The 18,210-nt window shown below is 37.0% G+C and overlaps 1 protein-coding gene across 2 annotated transcripts in view; it reads left to right on the forward strand.

The window, feature by feature from the left end:
- Positions 1 to 18,210, forward strand: part of LOC142342923 (triple functional domain protein-like) — a 286,672-nt gene that overhangs the window by 97,853 nt on the left and 170,609 nt on the right. For both annotated transcript variants that reach the window (XM_075394600.1, XM_075394601.1), the window contains exon 18: positions 15,923 to 16,130. In XM_075394600.1, the coding sequence (XP_075250715.1) occupies positions 15,923 to 16,130 (208 nt within the window). The remainder of the gene's footprint in view (positions 1 to 15,922; positions 16,131 to 18,210) is intronic.

The raw sequence follows: 18,210 nt of genomic DNA on the forward strand, positions 1-18,210 counted from the left end.
AACTTTTGATGAACATTCAGCATCCCACAAAAAATTTTCACCTGCAGACCTTGAATTGATTAGAGCATTGAAAATTGCTCAACACTTAATTGCAAATACAAACGCCAAGGCAGTCAGCCCTAAACTTACGAGAGATTCGAACACCACATGGCTTTCCATGTTTTCTCCCAGATACTGAACATCTCAACACTACACCTTCTTATTGAATTGCTCCTAATACTTGCCGGAGTGGAGAGAAACCCGGGACCAGCCAGGAAACTCAAATGTGGAAGCTGCAAGAAATTTTTGGGGAAAAGTACAAAAAAACGACCGCTTTTCTACTGCACAATATGCGGTTGGGTGCATTGCCAGTGCTCTGGCTTACAAAATGTAAATGACTACAACAGCAAAACTTTTACTTGCACAAAATGCAGAAATGAAAGGGTAATCTCATCAGCAACCACCCATAGCTGTGGCCTACAAACTGCACAAAAATTCTATACCAACTCAAACTACCCCTCAGCCTACGGCAGTGTCAATAGATTGATAAAAGAAACCGGACTAAAGCGGAAAACTCTAGAGACCTATCTGAAAACAAACTCAACATACAGACAAGGCACCGTTTTCCCCGACTGAAGGTGCAATCATACCGCTTGAATGAAATTTGGTCCCTTGATCTCGCAGATATGCAATCACTATCTGCCGACAACCGAAACACCAGATATTTACTAGTCGCTGTCGACACATTATGTCGTTTCCTGCGTGTTCAACCAATGAAAAACAAATACGCCACCACAACTAGGAGAGCTTTTGCAACAATGACAACAAAAATCAGACCAGAGAAATTGTGGACTGACGATGGAAAGGAATTTTTAGGCTCTTTCAAACAGTTTTGCGAACAGAAAAATATAAATCTCTACCAAACTAGAAACGAAAAGAAAAGCGCTTTTGCAGAACGAAACATCCGATCAATCAAGTCTCTGATTTACAAGTACTTGAACGAAAACCATACAAGCAGCTACATAGATAACCTACAAAACGTTGTCAATGTAATCAACTCGCGTGTAAACAGAGTGACTGGTCTCGCTCCGAAAAAAGTGACCAAGCAACATACAAGCTTCTTGGTATCCCTCACATTGAACGAGAAGATCCAAAAACCAAAATTTTCAGTTGGTGAAACGGTTCGGATAAAGAGAAATGTTAAAACCTTTCATCGTGGTTATCAGATACAATTCAGTCACGAGATGTTTCGAATAGATAAGGTCCTCACACTCAACCCTCCAACATACCGTGTAGTTTCCCATGAAACAAGTGAAGCGATAGACGGCAGATTTTACGAAGCTGAACTAACAAAATATTCAGAAATTTATTATGACATCATTAGACAGCCTTAGAAGTTTCACAATAAATTTAATTTCAAACTCGTCCACAAACACTTACCCCGGCAACACAATGGCATCTTTTACCAACTTGTTGCCAAAAACAATTGATCTCAACAAAAATTTTGGCCGCTGGCAAGTGGCGTTGCTCGAAATTTCATGGCCCGCTAAATTTCAAAACGATACACAAGGATTACTAGAAGCTAATCATGGGGAATCAGAGTCCTCTGAAGATGATAACGATGATCATGACGATGATGGCGATAAGGTAATAGAGCCAACAAGTGCTGACGAGCTCTACGTTGACATAGGCCGTCGTCGGCGTCGACCTACAGGTGCGACGGAAAGTCCTGCAAAAATTTCCAACTCGAGATGCACAATTGACACCGGCTACTACCCATCGATTGATCATTTGATAAGGAAAATTTTTGCTAAGAGTTTTCGATCAAGACCCGCAACTGATTGGCCTTACAATTGGTGTATATCAAGTCACAGTCAAAAGCTAAAAATATTGCCACGAGGTCACCAAAAAGATGATTTCCAGTCTACAGAAAACGAGGAGGACGATTTTCTGACAGCCGCCAGCTCAAGTGAAGATGAAGGCCAACAGACATGGAACGGAACAAAACCCTTTGAAACACCATCCAGTATAGAACTCATTTCCAGTGACCTTCAAAATATTCTTGGTACAGACATTCTTAAAGTTGGCGTCAACCCAAAATTTCCAGTTGACATTTCAGGTGGGCGCCATACAATGTTTGTCTATTGTGACCTCATACAGGATGAAATACTGGGCAACACTTTCACATCTCTTCTTAGATCAATTGCGATCAATAGTACATCAAATAGGAAACTAGATGAGGTAGCAACTATTTGTCACCAATCCTTCTCAAACCTGCAGTGGAAAGATGTAGTCAAGTCATCATTTCAATCAATAACCTTAACTATTCGCGATGAAACAGGCCAACTTATGCCTTTTCTATCAATAGGTCGCAGCTGGCTGACTCTGAAATTCCAACTTTTGCCCCAATAAAAATAATTTATCCCATTACGAACACAAAAAGCAGTCGCTCATGGACGCACATTACGACGCTCAAATTTCAAGAAATCAAGACAATTCTGTTACCCATGTAGGCCCTGCCAGACAATTTGGTTCAGGTGCCGCTGGTCTTGGTGCTCTAGCTGTGCGTATTGGCCGTTGCACATTACCTCTTTTGAAAAAATACGCATTGCCGATTGCCAAGAAGGTTGGACGGAATCTTGTCAGTGCAGCAATTCCAGAAATTGGTCAGATGATAGCCGGAAAAAAGAAGCTAAAAGCTGTTGCGAAAGATTCGATCAAAAAATCAGTTTCAAAAACAATCTCGGACTCCGTGAAGCTATCCCGCTCGCGTGCGGCGCCGAAAGGACCGCGCTCCACGCACGCATCGGGCGCCCGGCCGTGTCGCCGCGCCGTCCGTACGCCCGGTAGCGGGCGGGAGCCCCCCCCCCAGGGAATCCTTATCAGCAAATACACGAGAGATAAGAAAGACAACCTTTCGCAAGCGGACTGCAAAAACGATCAGCGGCAGCACTTTTAAAAATTCAAAAGCCAAACGCAGTCGAACTGATATTTTGTCAAAGATAAAGTACTAAATGACCGAGTTTACGACCTTAGCAGCAGATATTGCCAACCCTGTAACACATACAGCGCTAGATTTTTTCGAAAAACCCAATGTTCTTGTTAATTATGAAAGCGGATTCGACCAGGAAATCTACCCAAAAGTTGGTTCTCGAGGTCCAACCTTGCATTTTCTGATTTGTGGAGATTAACGCAATTGCATCAACCTCAAGTTTTTACAATTAGGTCTTCAAGTGGCTATTTACACGCCCGATGGAAAAGATCGTATCAAGACAAGCGACGCAAGCAAGGTTGTTTTTGCAAATAACGCGCTACACAGTCTGTTTTCACAAGTTGAAGTATACTATACGCTAATGGAATTCTGATTTCGGACAGCAACAACACGTACCATCATCGCGCTTTTTTGGAGACCGAGTTGACAACAAACAGTGATAGTAAGGAGACTTGGGCAGCTTGTCAGGGATACACTTACGATCCAGAACCGTCCTCAGATGCCAATAAATCAGAATGGCTGCAATACCGCTTAAAGGACACATTGACCGGCGAATACACGTTCAATTTCTGTAGCTCTCTATATGTGGATTTTTTCAGTTGCGAAAAACTAATGCTCCCGGAAGTTGACATTCGAATAAAACTCTACCGCGCCAGTAATGAGTTCAGTCTGATTAGCTTAGGTGACGACTCAGACAAAATGTTTACAGCAGTTATTGAAAAAGGCTCGCTGTTCGTTCGCAAAATTACTGTGACCGAGTCCCTTCGGCTTTCAATTGAAAGGGCACTGCTAAAAGCTCCTGCAAGGTATCCTTATATAGAATCCTTGTGCAAAAGCTTCATCATGCAATCTGGACAAAACTCTTTTGTTAAAGAGTCCATAATTGGAACTGAGGCAATCAGACGCTTAACGTTGTGCATTGTCGCGAACGACAAGTTTAGAGGTTCGAAGGACACAAACCCGTTCTTGTATCACAAGTACGACATGAAACGAATCGAAATAAAACGCGGTAACGGCTTACCAATAGCAGGCACTCCCGTCGACAACAAAGTCCGCATATATCACGACAGTTTAACGGCTCTGGGATTTAAAAACGGTGGAAACAAATTTTCTCTGAAGGATTTTGCAAACAAATTCATTGTAACCTTTGATCTGACATCATCACAGGAGGCGTCTAAAAACCTCACATTATTCCCCGAATTGACAGGAGCACCAATAACACTCAAATTATTTTTCTCTGAAGCTCTCCCAGAAGCAGTTGAACTTTTTTTGATTGGAGAAAGGTTCAGTCAGGTCTTTATTGACGCAAAAAGAAACATCTCCAAAAACCAAACTATTTTCAATGGATAACGTGTCTATTAAGAAAGTAGCTAAAAAGTTTTGTCTCCTAAAGTTTACTTTTGGAGGCGTATGGTCGGCCAACAATTTTTCAAAAATAGCACAACGCAGCGCTCGTTTCCAAATAATAAACACTTCCCCTTCTTATATGAGGGGGACCCATTGGATACTGATTGTTGCTATTCATTCAACCCTTTCTGGAACTACTACAAACTCAAATAAGAGGCGGCGTGGTAGAGGGTCATGTTAAGCCAGCAAAGAAGTCAATAACTAATATAGTAATTTGGAATAGCTTGCCAATTCCACTAAGTTTCTGTCGATTTCTACGAAAGGGTGCATATTATTTATTCAAATTGTGACAAATATACTATTCATGAAATTGCCTCATCACCTCATCCACAATCCCAATCTTCCAATTTGTGTGGCATGTACTGTCTTTACACCGCATTCAAAATTTTTGAAAAAATAGGACATGCCTACTACAATGAGTCAAAAGACTGCATAAGTGCGATGAAGCAATTTCGACACCTTGTTGAGAGCGCAGTTAAAAATATTGGTTTGATTAATAAAGTAAATTTGATACGATTTTTTAATAGCCGACTGCAGTCAAAACATACGTTCAAAATTATGTAATAAAAATTTGTATTTGACATTTCTAATTTCTCTAGTCTGAGTCAGAGTAAGGAACAATCAGCCTCGATCTCTTTGCAGGCAATACTTCAATTGAACAACTTTCATTATCGCTCTCGCCAATCAATTCGTCTTCTATCGCCTCATCATAAATGAAAGGGTTCCGAGTCCCACACTCTTTCTCGCTATCATCCTCTTGCTCATTGTCACTCAGATCACTCCAATTCAAAGTAGGTTCATTTTGATCAAACTCTCGCGGAAAGAACCCGGGATCAGGTCGAGCTAAAACATAGTCACTATAAAATTTTTTCTAATTGCATTGTTAAAAAAAACATTTAACAACCGAAAGATGAAGTTGATGCCGTGGAGACAGAATCTCCGTCATGTGGAGTGAGCTCTTTGAACTCAATTAAGTTCTTCTCTTCGTCAGCTGACAGTGAAGCTCGATCGTCGTCGTCGGAATCGCTTGAAAAGTCAGTACTGGTTGTGCAAGGTTTTGGTGGCTCCTGGCCAAGACTATAATGACCGTACGGTAAGGTGTCAATGCCATTATCAGGAATAAACCGCTTGTCGTCGAAACAGCTCAGAGCTGTTTTATTTGTAGTGGTAACTTGTATCTGGTGATTAGGGGAATGTATTCTGGTCATTGGCGCCCTGCTGCTAACACCTGTTTGAAGACACTGGAGGTATTTGTCGTGATGAAGCGTTTTCTTAAGTACCTTCTGAACGCCCTTTGCACTCTGTTTAACACCGCTGACAAATTTGATACATACATTTTCGATCGCAAGATTACACTTTCCTCCAAAACTGATCCATTTAATTCATCTGTCATTGTCAAAGGAACTTTTTTGTTTGTCGGGTTGGAAAGTGGATGAGATGTTGGATAGTCGCTCAAATTAGCAAATGTTTGAACTCCTCCATGTCCTTATACAGATCATCAGTCTCTATGCGATACAAAAGTGAGTCCGTGTCCTTATACGTGACGCAAATTCGCGAACCGTATCTTGGTGTCATCTCGTTGTACTGAAAATTGTATAGTGCGAGTTTAGAAAGATCAAGGATGGCCGCTTCCACAGGCGTTGGTTTATCCCATTTAACGGTTGGCACGGAGAAGTAAACGGAACATAAGTTGTCACTGATAATTTGGAACGATTTGAAATTCGGGTTTGATGTTAGTTTCGAAGCTTTAACCTGATCCGAAACAAATTGAATGTTTTTTCTGTTTCGTTTATTCTCCATGGTTTTCCCGAAACAGGCGTTGGACATAAGTTTGTAGAAATTTTTTTCGAAGGTAGTTGATGCCATTTTACGCATAGAAGTGTTCTTTTCAATATAAGGACGCAACCAGTCTGACTTATTAAACTGGAGCACGCGATGAAGAGCAACCACTTTCAGTCCCTGTTCCAGATAAAACAACAAATTTTCAATATGACAGATATAATTCTTCTTATCAAATAAAGTTTCCACAAGCTTCGGAACAGATGCCCGGTTTTGAGCTAACTGCTTACTATAGGGTGACAACCAGTCGTCGCTAATAAAAAGTTTCTCAGGAGCCAGTGGAAAATCAGAATGATCGTTGTGAATTGAGGGGGGATAATTGAGATCAACTTCGACAACGTAACCGACACTATCTTTGTTTTTATAAGTCTCAATGAGAGAATCAATATCAGCAAACTCAGTCCACTGGTATCTGTCTTTTGGCAGTTTTTTCATCATTATCCCACCATAAAGCGAGGTTACGTCTAAAAACGCCCCATAAACTGACTTTTGATCCTTGTTGTAACCATTCAGATCCTTGTTGTTTGCTCGAAAGTGGCGAAGGGCTCCTACTCCTTTGAGACCACCTCTGATTGCTTTTTCGCAAAAGAGGAGCATATCAACATCCGAAAGCAATCCAAGTTCAACGTCCGTTGTTATCAACATTGAGTCCCAGCTGAGATTCGGTGCACTGTAGAAGTATGCTGGATCTAGACGGTAAACATTAATGCACACTGAACGGAGCAGTTCAAATACATCGGCCAGCAAAAAGACATCAGTTTCCAAATAAGCATCGTGGTAATCTCCAAAGTTGTCACATTTAAACAACTAATACATTTCAACAGCTTTCTGATGCATTTCCTCTGTGATATCTATCTTTCCTGTTAATGTGTTTTTCCACTCTTCACCGTAACCGGGGAGACCATGCTTAAACTTTTCAAAACAGTCCAGATAGGAGTAGGGAAAAATTCCTGTGCTTCTAATTCTTTTGAAATCAGCATCTGAGTATTGAGCAAAATGACTACGAAGCAACTTAAGATCACCATCTTGTAACGTCTGAGCCAAAGAATCAAGACCTGAAGCCATAAAATTGAAACTATCGAGAAAGAGTATTTCGTTTCGAACAATTTTCTCAACACCACATTTATTGATGTAGGTCTTAACAGGAACTTGAACCGAAAAAGAAATAAAAGTCTCCTCAGTTCTTGATATTGCAGAGAGAATTTCGTTTTCCTCCAACACAAGGTACTTCACTGTGATGAGCATCGTATCGCGACAAATTATGAAAGAGAACCGGTAAAAACGATCCAACTGTAACAGCTAAATTGCTAGCTGAGTGCACCACTCCAAGCACAGTTCCAGTTAAATGAAAGTGATGGACTACTTTCTCCTCAAAGATTAGAAAGTTTTTTTCACAAATGCAACACGGCGCTGTCCAGTTCTCAACAAAGTCTTGTTTCGCAGAATTTGACATTTTTAGAAAGCGATAACGTTGTCGCTCGGAGTCCGCCCATTTAACCCAACTTCGCAAAGTACTAATCAGAACTGAAATGCAGTCTTCTCCTCTATAAAACTTCTTTAGTTGCACGTTGGAATTCCTGCTGTCAACTAATACAGCACCGAAACGACAAGGGTACTGTTTTTCAACGACAATACTCGAAGCAGAGTTTCATTTAAGCCATTTCTGACAAGTTCCTCAACTGATTCAAAAGCCTCAGTTCGAACGTCGAGAGCCTCTAGATCCGCATAAACCACGAAAGGGCATTTGAAAGTTTTTTTTGCCAATTTTTGAATTTCACCGTTGACCCTTCTTCAGGCATCTGAATAACTTTCTGCTGTTTTCTCTGCATTGATGTGTTCTACATGGAGACTTTAGCTATTTGAAAAATCAGTTCTTTTGGTGGATACGACTTTGAGTCGTTTCCGGAAGTCTTCCCGCTGTGTTTTTAATACATTTTACCTTTTTATCACCTTTTATGTTTCGATACGTCACGATTTTCGCGCTTGACTTTTGACTTACCTCGCTCACTTTTTCAACTGAATGGATCGTAGATTCTTTCATGCTTTGATTTACGCAATGTAGTGAATACTGTCAAATCAAAATCAAAAGATAGGGGATAAACCTATAAAGCTCGGTCATTGAGTCATAGTGCATTGGGTTATCAAAGTTCATTAGAGCGACTGCTAGCTGACATGCTAATATTAGCATTAAGCTTTATACTTTTCAGTTTAGAAATTGAATTAAGTTTATTTTTAGAAAGTAACTCAAATGGCACACCAAATTTGAGCAGTTTTTGAAACTTGCAAAAATTTCTGTCAATTTCTTTCTCTCGTTTTTTGCTGTTTCAATCCCACTGTGCGTCAGCGGCGGTTATTTACCGGCATTTTTGTCGGCTATGTTTAGCTTTCGCGGAAGATCCTGTTGCATTGCGGATCACAGGAATATAGCCACGCTCAACTTATAACTTCGCAGTTATAAACAAAGGTAAAAGTTTTGAATGAATATTAAAGTGAGAAAACAATAATTTTGAAGCGGTGGGCTGAGCGTAGATATATATTCTTGTGATAATCGTTTTTACTACTCGGAAGATGAGTTATAGTGAACTTTTGTTTTTTAATAGCCGGCCACATCTCAGCCGCCTACTATAGCACACACAATTTGTACAATTCAAAGAATTTGAATTGTATTGTGGCCCTGATTTTTTCATTTTGTCAATTTTATTGAAAAATGTTTTATTGTTTCCAATCTTTGAACTAAATTTCTACATTTTAATCTATACAGGAGAAAAGCCGCATAATTTGATGCTAAATAAGGAATGTAATTGTTTTTGTACTTCATTTTTTTTTTCAATATGAATTTTGACTTTCAAAAATCAAGTCTTTTTTTGTGTTTTTGTTTTTTGTTTCTCGGCATTCTAGCATGTATCAGTGTATCCTTTTCCCGAGATCTTTAGTTGTTATCTTGTCAAGCTCTGCTTTTGTCAGTTGTTATAAAATAACGATATTAGCCTTTTTATTAGATTTTTGTGGTTGCAATTGAGTTCATTTGACATAGTGCTGCACTGAGATTTACTCGAAATGCCGTTTAAGAATTTTGACTGATCATTAAATTCTACGAATAGTATTAAAAGTTTTAGTTTTTATTTTGAACGTTTTTTGCCTGTATATTTTGTTTCCTTTGTCGGTTTGGTGACTACTCTGTAAATTTTTCAACTAATTTGCTGATTTTCAAGTCTGCGATTTTTGGCCCATGGCATCGTTTTATTGAGTTTATTGGTAATTGAATTAAAACGTCATGACTTTTTTTAACTACAAAGGACACATGTTTCTTTCGCTAAAAATTGTCTCTTTCTATGCAATTGACAAAAAATGAAATTTTTCAAAATTCTTTTCTAATTTTTTTTGCATTTACTAAATTTTTATTTTGCCGAAATTTTCCTTCGTTGTTTGACTTAAGATAGCTGTTTTCTCTGCATTGATGTGTTCTACATGCAGACTTTAACTATTTGAGAAATCAGTTCTTTCGGTGGATACGACTTCGATTCGTTTCCGGAAGTCTTCCGGCTGTGTTTTTAATACGTTTTACCTTTTGATCACCTTTTCGTTTCGATAGGTCGCGATTTTCGCGCTTGACTTTTGACTTACCTCGCTCACTTTTTCAACTGAATGGATCGTAGATTCTTTCATGCTTTGATTTACGCAATGTAGTGAATACTGTCAAATCAAAATCAAAAGATAGGGGATAAACCTATAAAGCTCGGTCATTGAGTCATAGTGCATTGGGTTATCAAAGTTCATTAGAGCGACTGCTAGCTGACATGCTAATATTAGCATTAAGCTTTATACTTTTCAGTTTAGAAATTGAATTAAGTTTATTTTTAGAAAGTAACTCAAATGGCACACCAAATTTGAGCAGTTTTTGAAACTTGCAAAAATTTCTGTCAATTTCTTTCTCTCGTTTTTTGCTGTTTCAATCCCACTGTGCGTCAGCGGCGGTTATTTACCGGCATTTTTGTCGGCTATGTTTAGCTTTCGCGGAAGATCCTGTTGCATTGCGGATCACAGGAATATAGCCACGCTCAACTTATAACTTCGCAGTTATAAACAAAGGTAAAAGTTTTGAATGAATATTAAAGTGAGAAAACAATAATTTTGAAGCGGTGGGCTGAGCGTAGATATATATTCTTGTGATAATCGTTTTTACTACTCGGAAGATGAGTTATAGTGAACTTTTGTTTTTTAATAGCCGGCCACATCTCAGCCGCCTACTATAGCACACACAATTTGTACAATTCAAAGAATTTGAATTGTATTGTGGCCCTGATTTTTTCATTTTGTCAATTTTATTGAAAAATGTTTTATTATTTCCAATCTTTGAACTAAATTTCTACATTTTAATCTATACAGGAGAAAAGCCGCATAATTTGATGCTAAATAAGGAATGTAATTGTTTTTGTACTTCATTTTTTTTTTCAATATGAATTTTGACTTTCAAAAATCAAGTCTTTTTTTGTGTTTTTGTTTTTTGTTTCTCGGCATTCTAGCATGTATCAGTGTATCCTTTTCCCGAGATCTTTAGTTGTTATCTTGTCAAGCTCTGCTTTTGTCAGTTGTTATAAAATAACGATATTAGCCTTTTTATTAGATTTTTGTGGTTGCAATTGAGTTCATTTGACATAGTGCTGCACTGAGATTTACTCGAAATGCCGTTTAAGAATTTTGACTGATCATTAAATTCTACGAATAGTATTAAAAGTTTTAGTTTTTATTTTGAACGTTTTTTGCCTGTATATTTTGTTTCCTTTGTCGGTTTGGTGACTACTCTGTAAATTTTTCAACTAATTTGCTGATTTTCAAGTCTGCGATTTTTGGCCCATGGCATCGTTTTATTGAGTTTATTGGTAATTGAATTAAAACGTCATGACTTTTTTTAACTACAAAGGACACATGTTTCTTTCGCTAAAAATTGTCTCTTTCTATGCAATTGACAAAAAATGAAATTTTTCAAAATTCTTTTCTAATTTTTTTTGCATTTACTAAATTTTTATTTTGCCGAAATTTTCCTTCGTTGTTTGACTTAAGATAGCTGTTTTCTCTGCATTGATGTGTTCTACATGCAGACTTTAACTATTTGAGAAATCAGTTCTTTCGGTGGATACGACTTCGATTCGTTTCCGGAAGTCTTCCGGCTGTGTTTTTAATACGTTTTACCTTTTGATCACCTTTTCGTTTCGATAGGTCGCGATTTTCGCGCTTGACTTTTGACTTACCTCGCTGACTGTTTCAACTGAATGGATCGTAAATTCTTTCATGCCTTGATTTACGCAATGTAGTGAATACTGTCAAATCAAAATCAATAGATAGGGGATAAGTCTATAAAGCTCGGTCATTGAGTCATAGTGAATTAGGTTATCAAAGTTCATTAGAGCGACTGTAGCTGACATGCTAATATTAGCATTAAGCTTTATACTTTTCAGTTTAGAAATTGAATTAAGTTTATTTTTAGAAAGTAACTCAAATTGCACACCAAATTTGAGCAGTTTTTGAAACTTGCAAAAATGTCTGTCAATTTCTCTCTTCTCTCTTTTTTTTTGCTGTTTCAATCCCACTGTGCGTCAGCGGCGGTTATTTACCGGCATTTTTGTCCGCTATGTTTAGCTTTCGCGGAAGATCCTGTTGCATTGCGGATCACAGGAATATAGCCACGCTCAACTTATAACTTCGCAGTTATAAACAAAGGTAAAAATCTTGAAAGAATATTAAAGTGAGAAAACAATAATTTTGAAGCGGTGGGCTGAGCGTAGATATATATTCTTGTGATAATCGTTTTTACTACTCGGAAGATGAGTTATAGTGAACTTCTGTTTTTTAATAGCCGGCCACATCTCAGCCGCCTACTATAGCACACACAATTTTTACAATTCAAAGAATTTGAATTGTATTGTTGCCCTGATTTTTTCATTTTGTCAATTTTGTCAATTTTATTGAAAAATGTTTTATTGTTTCCAATCTTTGAACTAAATTTCTACATTTTAATCTATACAGGAGAAAAAACGCATAATTTGATGCTAAATAAGGAATGTAAGTGTTTTTGTACTTCATTTTTTTTTCAATATGAATTTTGACTTTCAAAAATCAAGTCTTTTTTTGTGTTTTTGTTTTTTGTTTCTCGGCATTCTAGCATGTATCTGTGTATCCTTTTCCCGAGATCTTTAGTTGTTATCTTGTCAAGCTCTGCTTTTGTCAGTTGTTATAAAATAACGATATTAGCCTTTTTCTTAGATTTTTGTGGTTGCAATTGAGTTCATTTGACATAGTGCTGCACTGAGATTTACTCGAAATGCCGTTTAAGAGTTTTGACTGATAATTAAATTCTACGAATAGTATTAAAAGTTTTAGTTTTTATTTTGAACGTTTTTTGCCTGTATATTCTGTTTCCTTTGTCGGTTTGGTGACTACTCTGTAAATTTTTCAACTAAATTGCTGATTTTCAAGTCTGCGGTTTTTGGCCCATGGCATCGTTTTATTGAGTATATTGGTAATTGAATTAAAACGTCATGAATATAGGCTTTTTTTAACTACAAAGGACACATGTTTCTTTCGCTAAAAATTGTCTCTTTCTATGCAATTGACAAAAAATGAAATTTTTCAAAATTCTTTTCTAATTTTTTTTTGCATTTACTAAATTTTTATTTTGCCGAAATTTTCCTTCGTTGTTTGACTTAAGATAGCTGTTTTCTCTGCATTGATGTGTTCTACATGCAGACTTTAACTATTTGAAAAATCAGTTCTTTCGGTGGATACGACTTTGATTCGTTTCCGGAAGTCTTCCGGCTGTGTTTTTAATACGTTTTACCTTTTGATCACCTTTTTCGTTTCGATAGGTCACGATTTTCGCGCTTGACTTTTGACTTACCTCGCTCACTGTTTCAACTGAATGGATAGTAAATTCTTTCATGCCTTGATTTACGCAATGTAGTGAATACTGTCAAATCAAAATCAAAAGATAGGGGATAAACCTATAAAGCTCGGTCATTGAGTCATAGTGAATTAGGTTATCAAAGTTCATCAGAGCGACTGTAGCTGACATGCTAATATTAGCATTAAGCTTTATACTTTTCAGTTTAGAAATTGAAATAAGTTTATTTTTAGAAAGTAACTCAAATTGCACACCAAATTTGAGCAGTTTTTGAAACTAGCAAAAATGTCTGTCAATTTCTCTCTTCTCTCTTTTTTTTGCGGTTTCAATCCCACTGTGCGTCAGCGGCGGTTATTTACCGGCATTTTTGTCGGCTATGTTTAGCTTTCGCGGAAGATCCTGTTGCATTGCGGATCACAGGAATATAGCCACGCTCAACTTATAACTTCGCAGTTATAAACAAAAGTAAAAGTCTTGAATGAACATTAAAGTGAGAAAACAATAATTTTGAAGCGGTGGGCTGAGCGTAGATATATATTCTTGTGATAATCGTTTTTACTACTCGGAAGATGAGTTATAGTGAACTTCTGTTTTTTAATAGCCGGCCACATCTCAGCCGCCTACTATAGCGCACACAATTTGTACAATTAAAAGAATTTGAATTGTATTGTGGCCCTGATTTTTTCACATTTTCACACATTTTCAAATTTTTTGAAGTCAAATTGAAGTGATTTGAAGTAAAATGAATGCTGTTTTTAACACAGTTTGGTGACCAAAAATAAAATCAAAAATGAGATTTTTTTTGTGAAAAATAGTAAACACATATTATCAATAGGTATTATATGATGCATCAGCAACTCAATCAACTCATCAGCAACTCAGTCAACACTATCTGTTGTCTCTTATGTATTACAGCACGCAAGTCTATTTCGCAGCTACTTTGCCAATCTGACGGCTATATTTTTGGATGGACGACAGCGGCATGTTTTGTATCTACATTACTTGATATGAGCATATAATTTGAGCGTGTGATTGTTTCGTTTTTATTGGCTTTTTAATTGTAATCTCATAATTTACGCCCACACTTGCTTAATTTTATAGGTATCAATAGGCTTCATCATTTGTATAGCATTCCCATTTTCTCATTTTTTATTTGAAAAGGTGCTTCTGCTCTCACGGTTTAGTTAAAATACATGCTCTAAACGGAGCAAAATTGAGTGCTCTAGGCAGAGATCCAATATCTAGTAGGAATTTTTCGGGTACATAATAAATCATAAATGGCAATGAAAAGATTTTTTGTAGCTCCTTTAGATTATTTTGAATTTGTATTGAAGCAGTTGCTGTTTTTTCTTTTTCTGCAAAGCTTTTGCTTGACTGTTTCTGTTTTTTTGGGTGAATTTTATCAGGCTACACCTCAACCCCAGATGAAACCTACGGAATAGCATCGAGCGCCTGTCAGGCTTTCGAGAACAATTTGTCCGTTAGATATTTGCGGGATATGTTAATCTCGATATCAAGCAATAATGTTTGTCGATAGATGCTAAAAATGTCCAGTGATTCTATGTGCTCAATTATGATCAGTTTTCAGTAATGTGATTAATTGCTCTCCAATGATAAGCGATTATTGTAAACGAATGTCTTTTTTTAATGCAATTTTTTTGCTTGACCGTTTTGCGCTTTTAGAATTATCTTTTATTTATTATCTTTTTATTTATTAATTATCTTTTATTAAAGTGCATTTTGCACGCACTTCTTGATTTTTGAGTGGTTTCAATTGCTCTAGTTCCGAAAAAAAGTTTGTTGTTCAAGCAAAACCGATTGTTAGAGTAGATGTCAAGGCCCTGCTATACCTCCGTCGAGGTGGCGGAATGGGACTCGGGAAGTGGGGGTTCGAGACCTACCTTCGGCTCATGTTTTTTGCACCCATAAGAAAAATTTTTTCTAGGCTACTGCCCCTGAACTAAATTGCGCGACCTGTCATTCGAGAGCAATTTTTCCGACGTTAGCGGGTTTATGTTTCATTTCTAATTGCTCTCAGACGAAGTTTGTAATGAGTATATCAGTCCCGCTAGTCTTATATCCGATTTTTTGCACTGCCAACTTTTCGTTTGACTATGAGTTTTTGTCCCCTAAAGCAGGATGAACCTCACAGGAGGGAACTAAGTCGGCTGAGCAGTTCTGTTGTTAGAGTTTTACGCCTTACTAGTCTCTAAATATGCGGTTCAGCAAAAATGTTGGAGACATACATAAAATCATGGTGTGAAGCTGGTTCAGCATTCCACCCGGAACGCCACGCTCGACTTCCTTGAGACCCTGGCGAAGCCAACCGGTAACTACTGACAAATCCAACCGCTCACCAGCCGGTTGAGAACAATTTGCCTGACCTTAATTGGTTATCTTTGGAAATGTGAGGAATCTAGTTTCGCTGCTTAAACTGAAAGCCAATGAGTTGATGGAATCTCATTTTAAGCCCAATACGAAGGTAGAGCCGCCAGTTCTATTTCTTAATATATGCCGTCATTTCAGTACTCTAACCAAAAATAAATAGCCAGTTAGTCATGCAATTATTGGTTAAAAAAACTGGCGATGAAATAACTGACCTGCTTTAGCAACCATATATGAGGGGTGCCGTATGTATGGTCACATACAGTCTGTACAAACAGTTCCTTCATGGTCTTTAAATTGTATCTATTATAACATAGCATAAATGGTAAGATATATTGGTTGACAATTTTCTCTATGCTCTATATATGGTTATGTTCTTCTTCAAGTGTGTTATCCATTTCAATTGTTTTGTCTGTCAACAGGTGGATGTCACCTCTACTCCGGTGGGGCACACGGGAGACAATGAGCGCACGCTGTGTCATAGTAACGAAGAGCATGCCATAGTTGCAGAAGGGGAGGAAAGGGGCGACTCAGGAGAGGGTGCCTATTACTCCAACATCATACCCACCTCTGGATCTACTGCACCACAATCTGGAAGAAGTGGCTCTTTCTCACATGACGATGGCTCTGGTAAGCTCCCGACACTCGTCAATAATTTATAACCGTGTGCTATTCGCCAAAAATTACTCTGATATGGAATTAAAAAAAAAAGATTTATATTCTGTTAGTCTTACTTAACTTTATGCCAATTGTTGCTCTTGGCAATTGGGCTACTTTTTGGTTGACTCTGTTTGCGGCTAAATTTTTGTGTAATACATGGTCTAAGCTCACATTTAGAACATTAGGCAGTTGCATTGGTGGGAATGTTTGCCAAAAGTAGTTTTGGTTCTGAATTTGTCGGTTCACCTCAATTTCAGTGAAATAGAATCTCACCAAATTTTTTCTGCACATTTTTGTCAAAATTTATCTAATCTGATTTGTGACCTTGCGAAAGAATTTTTTCCCAGTGTTCAAGATTTCGTGAAGATGCACTGTGATCAAGAAATTTAAAATCGCCCAATTGATCTCTTATTTTGCCCTACCATTTTTCGGCGTCAAGTTCTTTTAAATTGATTTTTTTGCGTTGAGGATTTTTATAGCTGCGAAGCTGTAAGCTGAGCGTAGCTATATTGCGGTGCTCTTGGTTTTTACGACTCGAAGAGGAGTATTGGTTTTCTCTCGGTTTTTTTTACAGGAAGTAGATTTGTTCACGCGGCATTTTGACCTAAAAGCGAAAGTGAGAAAAGCTTTCTTGGTGAACAAATTTTCGCTAAGCGAGAGAAGTTTTTTGATCATGCGCTGCGTTTAGTGAATGACTTTTTGACTTTGAAAAGTAGTTTTTGACTGAATGGCATATATAGATAACCGTTTTTAGCCGTTTTTAAGTGGGTAATTTTTTTTTGCTTGTAATTTGGTTTTTTGTAGAAATAATTTTTATTCGATACTATATTGAAATGCCAACATCAGAGATTGATGCCACAGTGTTTTGCAGAGCCTGAATATGGGTTTCAATTTGAAAATTGGCACATATTTTTTGATTTTTTAGTTAATTTTTGACTTTTTTCTATTAATTTCTTCATTCTTAGACCTTTTAACCGTCTTTTTGTCAAAAATCAGTTCATTTGGCAACTTCCCTTTGATAATTAATATACTTAACGCCTCTCTCTACCTCGGTGTATTTTTGTTTTGTAAAATTGTACATATGCTAATCCGATTTTGGTAGTTTTTTCCCGATTTTTGTCAGTTTTTTGTTTGTATTTTGATTGTAATTGTAGTCTTTTTGTGCAACATGAGGGACCTTAATTGCGTTTTAATAAAAATTCAATCATTTTTTGGAGTTCAGTTTTTGAAAAACAGTTGAAGCTTTTTCGTAAATGCAGTCTTAAAAGTTTTTTGATAATTTTTTTTTTTGCAAAATGTTTCAATGTTTTATATTTTTGAGTGCTGCTTTTTCCTATTTTTTTGTTCTCTTCAGGAGGATAGATTTTTGTATCGGATGACTAGTTATCTTTTCTAGGTCTCGAATGTTGAGCAGTGAACTGTATTTGTTTTTCTTGATTTTTTAATTTGATTTTTAACTTTTTAAAAAATAAGAATGCCTTTTTGTTACGGTGTTCCTTACATTGTGCCCATATTCTTAAAATTCTAGTTAGTATCATTCTAGCTTTGTCCTGGCACCTATTTTTATTTTTGGTATATTGATTTTTTCAGCTTTCATTTTTCATGAAAGCAGTATTAAAAGTTTTTTGAGCTTTTTCTGTAAAATATTTAATGTTTCGTATGTTTGATATCTGGTTTTTCTTATTTTTTTGTTCACTTCAGGAGGATAGATCTTTATATTGGACGACTAGTTATCTTTTCTACGTCTCTAATGCTGAACAATGAAATGTATTCGTTTTTCTTGAATTTTGTTTTTTTTTATTTTTGACTTTCAAAAATCAAGAATGTGTTTTTATTTCGGTGTTCCTCATATTGTGTCCATGTTTTTATCATTCTAGTTAGTATCATTTTAGTTTTGTCCTGGCAGCTTTTTATGGCACATTTATTTTTGGTTGTTTCAGTTGTTAAAAATTGAATGATTTCAGCATTTTCTTAGATATTCGTCATTTCTTTGTTTGCAATTGATTTCATTCAACACAAGGCAGTACTGAGAGTTTGCTAGCCAGCTTTT

Source organism: Convolutriloba macropyga, chromosome 7 (assembly GCF_964194025.1).
Source record: "Convolutriloba macropyga chromosome 7, txConMacr16.3, whole genome shotgun sequence".
NCBI lineage: Eukaryota > Metazoa > Xenacoelomorpha > Acoela > Convolutidae > Convolutriloba > Convolutriloba macropyga.